Genomic DNA, 12,187 nt, shown 5'->3' on the forward strand with positions numbered 1-12,187 from the left:
GACTAGAGAGGAGGCAAAGAGTAAAGGGAGGACTCAATGGTCCCAAGACCCTGCTAAAGTTGATCCAGCCATGCACACCCTTTCTGGAAGCCTGCATTGACACACAGCACAGTGTTAGAGAGTTGAAGACATTCAAGCTTCAACACCAAGCCAGAAATTCTTCCCCTTGAGCTTTGTTCATCTCTGAGCAGTGTAGGAAATGTATTAAGTACCTTTCCCAGGAGGCAAACTTGGGCTTATTATGTGGAAGATTTGATTTAAATGCCTCACAAAACAACAGAATTCATTTGTCAATTTGGAGGCAATCATCCTTGGAGAGTATACAAAGGCTCAATTTGCAAGGAAGGAATTGATTGCATTTCTAGAATGATCAGGTCAAAATTGAATTGCTTTTAGCCAAAGGTCATGCGATACTTATAGAGCAAATAATTACTATGTGATTTTCCCCAATAGTTTTGACTGTGTAGAGAATAACACATAAAAAAACTGGATAACCATCACCCAGCTTTTTTAAGCCTGGCGTTCTGCAGTTCATGGGGTCACAAAGTGTCGGACACAACTGAATAACAACAACTTTTTTAAATCTTGAAATGTTTCCTATATTTCTTTTCATATTAGAAATATAGTCTTTAAAGATATAAATAAAACCCCTGTGTATCCTCCTGATTCTATTTCTCTCCTTCCCTTCCTCCTTGGAGATAATAATAACCATTAATTTGCTTTTTTTTTTTGGCCATTCCAATGCATACTCTAGACCTAAAACTGAGGATATATTTGTTGTTCAGTTGCTAAATTGTGTCCAACTCTTTGCAACCCCATGGACTACAGCACACCAGGCTCCTCTGTCCTCCACTATCACCTGGAGTCTGTTCAAATTCCTGTCCATTGAGTTAGTGATACTATCTAACCATCTCATCTTTTGCCGCCCCCTTCTCTTTCCCAGAATCAGGGTCTTTTCCAAAGAGTTGGCTCTTTGCATCAGGTGCCCAAAGTATTGGAGCTTCAACACTAGTTCTTCCAATGAATATTCAGGGTTGATTTACTTTAGGGTTGACTGGTTTGATCTCCTTGAGTCTTCTCCAGCACCACAGTTTGAAAGCACCAATTCTTCAGTGCTCAGCCTTCTTTATGTTCCAACTCTGTATATATCACATGAAATAGCAATATCATAATAAATAAAATAATAGTGGTTTTCATGTTTTCATTTATAATAATTAAAATGTGTCATAGCTTGTTTATCATTTTACAACATATCTTTTACTGTACTGAAAATTATTCTTTTTGACGCTCTTAACCTAGTTCATTTTACTGCTATAGACTTTTAAAGCATATGAATATTTATTCATATTAATACGTTCACTTATCAAGTCAATGTGCATTTAGACTGTTTCCAGCTTTTTGCCTTTAAAAACAATGGTATTTTGCTATTAAAAACAAATATTCTTGTACACATCTTTTTGTGAACACGTTTGAGTTTCTGTAGGGTTGTGTACCTACAGATAACATTTCTGATTTGCAGGGTTTGCAAACATTTCACTTTTTTCTGATAGGGCCAAATAACTCTTGTGATGGGGTTGTACCAATTTCTTATCCTACTAGAAGTGTATGAGCTCCATTTCTCTGCACTTTTGGTAATGATTCATATTGTTGCACTTTGTTTTAGACATTCTGATGTATATGAAATGACATCTAATTGATATTATTTGCATTTTTCTGATGAACTTTGAGGTCAAGCATATTTTTATGTGTTTAGTGGCCAATGTGTACCACTAAAGACAAGATACTTGTTACCACATGGATTAGCAAAAGTAGAAACTCCATGTAGATCCTGTTTTCTCATGCTGCAACTTCTGAATTGAAGTTTCTTGTGGCATTTGTGCTTGGTGAAAACTAGGACATTAGAAAAGCTGGGAATTTTGAGTTTTGGCTCAATTTAGGAAGGCAGAACTTATAATATGGGAATTTCTATAAGATATCCTAGAAAGGCCAAACAAATGACTATGGGCAATGATGAATATGACAAATATGCACTCTGTTCTAGTTCTAATTTTCTAAAAAGTATGTGTTTAATTGAACATTTTTCAACTTCTCTTTTGTCTCCTATTAGGATGATTGTGTGATTTTTTTTTCTCTTAATCTGTTAAAATGTCTAATTAAATTAACAGGTTTTTCTACTTATGAGGACAACTTTACATTCTCTGGAAGAATAAAACTTGATAATGATGTTTAAAAGATTTTATTTCTTTATTTATTTGACTGTGCTGGGTCTTTGTTGGGAGGGAGGTCAGAGAGGGAGGGGATAGATAAATAGATAGATAGATAGATAGATAGATAGATATAGATATAGATATATAGCTGATTTACTTTGTTGTACAGCAGAAACTAATACAACAGCAGAAAAATTCATGCAATATTAATTAGATGTCATTTCATATGAAGTGTTGAATACAAAATTTCATTTTGTAAGTTCACTGTTCAGTTCTAAGTATTTTCTAATATCATTTATGATTTCTTCTTTGTTTCTTTGTTTCTTGGAAACAAAGATTATGATTTCTTCTTTGTTTCTTGGAAAATTTTTAGTGTGTTTTCTAATTTTCAAATGTAAAACTTTGTTATTAATTTCTAATTAATGCCTAATATTAAAAGAAGATGGCCTATAGGATATGAAATCTTTCTTGTTTCTTGGACTTGGGTGAATATTTCCTTCCCCATTTTGGGAAGTTTTCAACTATTATCTCCTCAAGTATTTTCTCATGGTCTTTCTTTTTGTCTTCTTCTTTTGGGACTCCTATGATTAGAATGTTGGGGTGTTTAACATTGTCCCAGAGGTCTCTGAGGTTGTCCTCATTTCTTTTCTCCTCTCTGCTTCATTTTTCTACCATTCTATCTTCTACCTCACTTATCCTATCTTCTGCCTCCGTTATTCTCCTCTTGGTTCCCTCCAGAGTGTTTTTGATCTCATTTATTGCATTATTCATTATTTATTGACTCTTTTTTATTTCTCCTAGGTCTTTGTTAAACCTTTCTTGCATCTTCTCGATCCTTGTCTCCAGGCTATTTATCCGTAATTCCAATTTGATTTCAAGATTTAGGATCATTTTCACTATCATTATTCTGAATTCTTTATCAGGTAGATTCCCTATCTCTTCCTCTTTTGTTTAGTTTGGTGGGCATTTATCCTGTTTCTTTACCTGCTGGGTATTTCTCTGCCTTTTCATCTTGTTTATATTGCTGTGTTTGGGGTGGCCTTTCCGTATTCTTGCAGTTTGTGGTTCCTCTTTATTTTGGAGGTTCCTTGCTGTGGGTGGGGTTGGACGGGTGCCTTGTCAAGGTTTTCTGTTTAGGGAAGTTTGTGTAAGTTTTCTGGTGGGTGGAGCTGGATTTCTTCTCTCTGGATTGCAAGAAATGTCCAGTAGTGAGTTTTGAGATGTCAGTGGGTTTGGTGTGACTTTGGGCAGCCTGTATATTGAAGCTCAGGGCTATGTTCCTGTGTTGGTGGAGAATTTGCGTGGTATGTCTTGCTCTGGAACTTGCTGGCTCTTGGGTGGTGCCTGGTTTCAGTGTAGGTATGGAGGCTCATCCATGGAGGTATGGATGAGCTCTTATCAATTAATGTTCCCTGGAGTCAGGAGTTCTCTGGTGTTCTCACGTTTTGAACTTAAGCCTCCTGCCTCTGGATTTCCGTCTTATTCTTACAGTAGCCTCAAGACTTCTCCATCTATACAGCACCAATGATAAAAATCTAGGATAATGATGAAGAGTTTCTCCACAGTGAGGGACACCCGGAGAGGTTCACAGAGTTACATGGAGAAAAGAAGAGGGAGGAGGGAGATACAGTGACCAGGAGGAGAGGGGGAATCAAAAGTGGAGAGAGCAAGCTAACCAGTAATCAGTTTCCTATGTGCTCTCCACAGTCTGGACCCCTCAGAGATGTTCATGGAGTTACACAGAGAAGAGAAGAGGGAGGAAGGAGACAGAGGTGACCAGGAGGAGAAAAGGGGGAATCGAGAGGAGAGAGACAGATCCAGTCAGTAATCGTTTCCCTAAGTGTTCTCCACAGCCCGGAACACACAAAGAGATTCACAGAGTTGGGTAGAGAAGAAAAGGGGGAGGGGGGAGATAGAGGCGACCTGGTGGAGAAAAAGGAGTCAAATGGGGGAGAGAGCAATCAAGCCAGTAATCACACTCCCAAGTAAAAATTGGTACTGAAGATTGGGTCCTTAAAGGTACAAAATTGATAACAAATACCAAAAAGCAAAGAATAAAAATCTATAGTAGAGGTTAGACTCTCAAAAATACAATATTAAAAAAAAACAAAGTCACAAAAATTATAAAATATATATATGAAGTTTGCTTTAAAAATAGGGTCTTTTTTTTGCAAGGTAATAGTTGATTATAAAAATGAAAATTAAAGAAGTAATAGAGGACTTAAAAATAAAAAAAAATTAAAAATGATAACAGTAAAAATATATCTAGGACTTTCTCTGGAGCTGTTGTGGACAGTGTGAGGTCAGTTCAGTTTCAGGTAGTTCCTTGATCGGGCTTATACTTCTCAAGACCTATAGGCCCCTTCCAATGTAGTCGGTGCTAACTACAGGGTTTTAATCTGTGGCACCTGTCACTTCCAGAGTGGTTCCCTCTGTTTATTTTAGCTTCTTCTGTTTGCTGGTCTCTTCAGTGTCTAATTTCTGCCCTGACTCAAGGGGGTGAAGGTGGTCTCTTGTTTAGGCTCACTTGTTCAGTCGTGCTGTGGGGAGGAACACTGCAAACAAATCTCACTGGCGTGTGTGGGGAGCGCTCGCAGTGTCTCAGCTGCACTGGGTTTGCCCCGCTCACGGCGTGTGTGCTTTCATGGTCTACTCTTCTCAGGCTGTAGGTTGCTCTGCCGGGAACTGTCTGAAGCGGGCCCTGGGTTGTGTGCACTTCCCAGGTCTAAGCCACTCAGGTTCAGGTTCTCGAGTACTCCCCAAAGGCAGAGGCTCGGTTGGGCCTGCGTTTTGTGCCCTTCCCAGGTCCAAGCAGCTCAGGTGACCAGGTGCTTGGCGAGTGCATTCACCCCCAGGTGGGGGTGCGTCTTATCCCTCCCCCATCCCAGCCGCTCGGTTTTCTGGGTGTACAATGGGCGTGCCTTCTCAGGTGTGCTGTGTGTCTATTCTGGGGAGCTGATTGCTGGCTGCAACCCTCCCAGCGGATGTCAACCCTCCAGAATCCCAAGAACTATTGGTTAGCAATGGAGCCTGTTTGCAGTTTGGTAGAAGATGCCTCTCTGGGGCTGCGATTGCCCCTTTCTGGCTCTGGCTGCCTCCCACCTGCTTGTCTCTGGTGGGGGATGGGCCGGTCCACAGCCTGCCAGCTCTCCTCTGGTAGACGCTCAGTCGTTTGTTCTCTGAGCAGGCCTGGCAGTGCCTCAGGTTAGGGCTTTTCGCAGAATAGTTCTCTCTCCCCCGCCCCTTTTTTTCTCTCTCTCTGGCTATCCCACAGTTTGGGTTGCTATCTCACATTAGTTCCCTCAGATTGCCCTCAGGGCATTCTGACCCAATCCTTACCCTAAGCAATGCAGCCCACACATCCCTGTTCAGCCCCCACTTGCTGGTGACGGCTGCGAGTGCTGGGAGTTGTCGTTAGGCATGTAATCTGTGAGTCTTATTCATTTATTTATTTATTTTTCCTCCTGGTTATGTTGCCCTCAGAGATTCCAAGATTCCCCACAGACTTGCTGGTGAGAGTGTTTCCTGGTGTTTGGAAACTTCTCTTTTAAGACTCCCTTCCCGGGATGCATCTCTGTCCCTACCTCTTTTGCCTCTCTTTTTATCTTTTATATTTTGTCCTACCTCCTTTCGAAGACAATGGGCTGCCTTTCTGGGTGCCTGATGTCCTCTGCCAGCATTCAGAAGCTGTTTTGTGGAATTTGCTCACCGTTCAAATGTTCTTTTGATGAATTTGTGGGGGAGAAAGTGGTCTCCCTGTCCTATTCCTCCACCATCTTAGGACTGCCCCCTGATTAAGGTTCTTGAAACTAAGATACTTATACTAATATTTCAACAATTCTGAGAAACTTTCATCCATTAGTATTTCATTGTTCATCATTTTCTCTATTCTCTAATTTTCAGTTCAGTTCAGTTCAGTCGCTCAGTCCTGTCTGACTCTTTGCGACCCCATGGACTGCAGCACACCAGGCCTCCCTGTCCATCACCAACTCCCGGAGTTTACCCAAACTCACGTCCATAACTTTAGAACTTTGTTAGAAATAGACACTGAAAAAGTTTTCTTCACAAGTATTTTCCAGTTCACTAATCTCTGTTCCATAATATCTAATCTTCTATATAACATATCCATTGACTTTTTATTTTTGTTTCACAGAACATGTACTTCAAATAGATATTTTTAAAATCTGTTTTTTCTCATTCCTACCCCATAATGTTTTGATATTTTCTCACATTCTCAATCTCTCTCTTGATACTTTTATCATTTTAATATATTCAGTAGCTCCTTTATAATTATTTTATTCTGTTATATGAGGTTCTTGTGAAGTAAAAGTCAGTCAGTTGTGTCCAGCTCTACTACAGTCCATAGAATTCTCTAGGCCAGAATACTGGAGTGGGTAGCCATTCCCTTCTCCAGGGAATCTTCCCAACCCAGGGATCGAACCCAGGTCACCTGCATTGTAGGCAGATTCTTTACCAGCTGAGCCACCAAGGAAGCCCAAGAATACTGGAGTGGGTAGCCTATCCCTTCACCAGTGGGTCTTTCCAACCCAGGAATTGAACCAGGTCTCTGCATTGCAGGCGGATTCCTTACCCACTGAGCTATCAGGGAAGTCCTCATATGTGATGTTCTTGAGGGGTGACCTATATATCGTATTGGCTGACTCTTGCTTATGACCATTTCCTTAGGTGTTTTGTTGTTGTGAATTGCATACTTTTTTCAGCAAGCATTTATTTATGGCTATGTTCCTCTAGAGTGTTTGCTTTTATAAGTCAGTCTAGGGGTATCCCCATCCTGAGACCTATTTTTATGTTAATTTCTCAGCTTGTAAGACCCAAACCAGGTGTACATTTAGATATTTAGCTCAGATTAGATTTCAAGTTGCTAAATCTCAATAGAAATGCTTTCCCTTAGCCCTTCTTCATTTCATAATTCATGCTTGGATAAGTTTCCTTTCTTCATTTTCATGCTGTGGATTGGTTTTGTCTAGTTCATTTTATTTAATTCACCCTTATGCTGAGGGGCTTCCCTTGTGCCTTACCTGGTAAAGAATCCGCCTGCAATGCAAGAGACCTGGGTTTGATCCCTGGATTGGGAAGATCACCTGGAGAAGGGAAAGGCTACCCACTCCAGTATTCTGGCCTGGAGAATTCCAAGGACTATACTGTCCATGGGGTTGCAAAGAGTTGGACATGACTGAGCGACTTTCACTTCACTTCACTATGCTGAGGTCAGAGCCCTTCAGGGTATTGGTTTTATGTGGGAATCTAATTCCAGTTTTAAACCTGGCATAGTCCTGGCTTACACCTGTCATTCTGATGTAATTATTGATAAAGCCTCCTCTCACTCTCAAAAATGTTCCAGTTTAGATAATTTCTATAATCTCTTAATCCTTAGGCAGAGGTGTTCTTAGTGTTCTGCTGCTGCTAAGTCGCTTCAGTCATGTCTGCCTCTGTGCGACCCCATAAATGGCAGCCCACCAGGCTCCTCTGTCCCTTGGATTCTTCAGGCAAGAATACTGGAGTGATTTGCCATTTTCTTCTCCAATGCATGCATGCATGCTTAGTCGCTTCAGTCGTGTCCGACTCTGTGCGATCCCATAGATGGCAGCCCACCAGGCTCCGCTGTCCACAGGATTCTCTAGGCAAGAATGCTGGAGTGGGTTGCTATTTCCTTCTCCTCTTAGTGTCTTAGAGGAGGAGAAAAGCCAGACTGGCTGATTTATGGAGGTACAAGTGGTTGGAGAAGAGCTTAAAGAAAATAAGGGCCAGTTTATGAAGTACTTTCTAGGTAAGGGAAAGGTATTGGTATTTATTCCAAATATAATTGGAAGCCACTGAGGGGGCTTCCCTAGTGGCTCAGTGGTAAAGAATCCTCATATAATGCAGGAGACACAGGTTCAATTCCTGGGTTGAGAAGATCCCCTGGAGAAGGAAATGGCGACCCACTTTAGTATTCTTGCCTGGAAAATACCACAGACAGAAGAACCGGGCAGGCTACAGTCCAAGAAGTCACAAAAGAGTTGAATACGACTTAGTGACTCAATAACAACAACATATTTTAAGCAGCTTCTGACTGCTTTGTTTTACTTGACTACCTAGATGTGTCCCCTATCCCTTGTGTAGTTTAGTGGCCAGTCAAAGATTTGGGCAGAGTTTGTACTCAGAATTTCAGACTTACCCTTTCAATGGTTTTGGTTTTCTCTCAAGGCTTCCGCCTGAATTTTCAGTTCTTTGGTCAACTTTGAGCTCTTTCTTCTGAGGTATATTAAGCCAATAATTTTTCTGATTTCTGCCAAATGCACAAACATCACCCACCACAGATTTGTCATCTTTCATTTACTGGAGGATTCCCTTATTGTTTCTGTCTGCCTTTTTTCCAGAGCCCCAGAGTTTTCATTTGTATGTAGTGGTCAGCCAGGATTTGGGGCAAAGTATATCCTGGGGTTTGAGTTCCCATCCCCTCAGTGACTCTCTTGCTTCCAGGATTCCTACTCCTAAGATTCCAGATTATTATCCACTTTGAGCCATTAAGGCTGTGATATCGGACACAGAAATTCTAGGTTTGGGAGACCGCCTTTAGAAAAGAAAGCCACAAACACAATTTTAGCCTGTTGCTGCTGCTATCTTTCAAGAGTAAACTTTCCTCATTTTTGTCTGCTTTCAGTCATTTCCCATTGGTTTCAAATTGTCTAACTATCTATCTATATGTTTTGGTTCAAATTTTATGATTAATAACTACAAGAAGATATATCCAAATGATTTAATCTGCTGTTACCAATGCCAGTAATGTTTATTGTTATTTGAATTTGTATTTAGATGAACGGCAATTTTGAAAATTTTCTCCATGTTTATTTGCAATTTCTACCTGTTTCATGAATTTTTCTGTTCATGTCACTTATCCTTTTTTTCTATTTGTGTGTTTGTTTTTTCCTTATCTGTAAGAGTGCTTTACTTATTGAAGATAATAAGATATTAACTCATTAGATACACTGTTAGTTTGAGCATCAAATGAAATGTGTTTTAAAATTTAAGGTTTTAGTTTTATGGTAGTTGTTATATTGGCTTTTGATGTTCATATGGGATCATTTAGTAGAAGAGACAAAGTTAAGAGTTTGCTCTTATTAGAGATGCCACTGCATAGAGAAGAGAGCTCTTGCCTTTTCATAAGGCAAAGTCTTGTGTTCAGGTTGTATGATGTGCAGGGCAGCATTGGCAGTGATCTTCCTAAGTGAAATATTCTCGGACATATTATTTATGTACTTGTTGATTACCATGACATTACTTCTCAATCATAGTCATTTGCCCTACTTGCCAGTAACTACTGTCAATAGATTGCTGCTTCTCTGCATCAGAGGAAATACTGCAAAGTAATTAATATTTGCTAAGGGCACTGTGGATCCTCACCAGAACTCTGCTGAAATGTTGTTCTCTCTTTTTGTCCTTAGGAGTACACCATTGATGTATTTTTTCGACAGACATGGCATGATGAAAGACTGAAATTTGATGGACCCATGAAGATCCTTCCACTGAATAATCTCCTGGCTAGTAAGATCTGGACCCCTGACACCTTCTTCCACAATGGCAAGAAATCAGTGGCCCATAACATGACCACACCTAACAAGCTGCTCAGACTGGTGGACAATGGAACCCTCCTCTACACGATGAGGTCAGAGAGTGCCCGGCTCATCTAAAGTATCATGGGGGTAGGACCAGGGTTGAAAGCAAATTTACAAATTATAAATGCACATAGAGGCATACATTTCTTAACACAGTTACAGGTGTGTGCACTTATAGACATAATATTATATATACACATATAAACAGAGTTGGCTAACAAGCACATGAAAAACTACTCATCATCACTCCCTAATTATCAGAGAAATGCAAATCAAAACCACAATAAGGTATCATCTCATACTGATCAGAATGGCTCTCATTAGAAAGTCTATAAATTAATAAGTTCTGGAAAGGGTGTGGAGGAAAGAGAACCCTCCTACACTGTTGGTGGGTATGTATATAGGAGAGTTACTATGGAGAGCAGTATGGCAGTTCCTTAAAAAACTGAACATAGAGCTACCATATGACCCATCAATCCCACTCCTAGGCACATACCTGGACAAAATTATAATTTGAAAAGATACATGCACCCCTATTTTATAGCAGCACTATTTACAATAGCCAAAACATGGAACAACACAAGTGTCCATTAATAGATGATTGCTTTAAGAAGATGTGATACACACACATACACACACACATAATGGAATATTAATCAGCCATAAAAATATCATGAAATACTGCCATTTGCAACAGCATGGATGGACCTAGAAAATATACTAAGTGAAGTAAGTCAGACAGAGAAAGATAAATATTATATACTATCACTTATATGTGGAATCTAAAAAATAATAAAAATGAATCTCTATACAAAACAGAAATACATGTAAATCCATGGCTTGATTCATGTCAATGTATGACAAAACCCACTACAATATTGTAAAGTAATTAGCCTCCAACTAATAAAAATAAATGAAAAAAAAAAACAGAAATAGACTCACAGACATAGCAAACAAACTTATCTTTACCAGAAGGGTTGAAATAGAGGTAAAAGGGATAAATAAGGAGTTTGTGTTTGAGATTAACAGATACACAGTACTATATATAAAGTAGATTTAAAAAAAACAAGGACTTATTGTTACAGCATGGGAAACTATACTCAATATTTTATAATAATGGAAAGTAATCTGATATATATATATATAAAACTGATCACTGTGCTTACACCTGAAACTAACACAATATTTCAAGGCAACTCTATTTCAATGAAAAATAGAGAATTGGCCATATGAACATTTTCAGACACACAGAGATATACTTTCACAATGTATAAATGTTTATGTATACTCAGAGACGTGTAATACACAGGCATATACATAGTCAAAGTGAAAGTGAAGTGAAAATGAAAGTTTCTCAGTCATGTCTGATTCTTTGCGGCCCCATGGACTATAGCCCACCAGGCTCCTCCGTCCATGGAATTCTCCAGGTAAGATACTAGAGTGGGTTGCCATTCCCTTCAGGGGATCTTTCTGACCCATGGATTGAATCAGGGTCTCCTGCATTGCAGGCAGATTCTTTACCATCTGAGCCACCAGGGAATCCCTATACAAAGTCAAGGGTACTTAAATACACAGACTCACAACCACATACACAGGCATGAACACAGTGACAGAATAGCATCTAGGTTTAACTGCAGCAATAGTCTATCTGTATGGTGCAGAATTATGAGAATCAAGTGAGATGTTAGCTATTTTCTGAAACATACAATGTTATATATATAAATGCAAAATTATAGCAACATATTTGTCATGCCACATTGCATGGGAATGCTGAGAAATAAATGAATTTCCAAACAACTTAAGAATATATATTTTATATATATATTTATTTACATATTTATATATATATGTGGAAATATATATATTTCATACTTTTCTACTCCTAAGGTATAAAAACTATAACAATTTTTATGTTTTTCATGACTCATTATTATCATTAGAGTTTTTAGATAAGGAAATTTTGCTTTTAAAACGAATAACTTTAAATGCATTTCCAGTTCAGTAAGATTCTTTGCTCCAACACTGAAAAACTTTCTTGGTTTTTGTTTTTTGATTTTGCTAGTTTCTCTGCTGTCATTTGTCACTTCCTAAAGCTCTCTCCTACATTAACGGGTATCAATTTTAACTTAGTAAACATTTATTGAATGGGAAATATGTGATCTTTCAGTGCAAGCTCTGTGGTATATCAAGTTTATGCATTTGTTATTATACACAATGAATTTCAAATAATACAAGCCTGATAAACATGTGATGAATACATGAAGTGTGCCTGCCTGTATGGTATATGCTAGTCTTTCTTTACTTTAAATTTGCTATTTATTTTTTCTGAGAGACAAGAAGATGGACAAGGAAAAATAGATAGTA

The 12,187-nt window shown here is 38.9% G+C and overlaps 1 protein-coding gene across 2 annotated transcripts in view; it reads left to right on the top strand.

The window, feature by feature from the left end:
- Positions 1 to 12,187, top strand: part of GABRA3 (gamma-aminobutyric acid type A receptor subunit alpha3) — a 227,926-nt gene that overhangs the window by 142,760 nt on the left and 72,979 nt on the right. For both annotated transcript variants that reach the window (XM_043459919.1, XM_043459918.1), the window contains exon 5: positions 9,653 to 9,873. In XM_043459919.1, the coding sequence (XP_043315854.1) occupies positions 9,653 to 9,873 (221 nt within the window). The remainder of the gene's footprint in view (positions 1 to 9,652; positions 9,874 to 12,187) is intronic.

The sequence above is a fragment of the Cervus canadensis genome, chromosome X (genome assembly GCF_019320065.1).
Source record: "Cervus canadensis isolate Bull #8, Minnesota chromosome X, ASM1932006v1, whole genome shotgun sequence".
Classification (NCBI taxonomy): domain Eukaryota; kingdom Metazoa; phylum Chordata; class Mammalia; order Artiodactyla; family Cervidae; genus Cervus; species Cervus canadensis.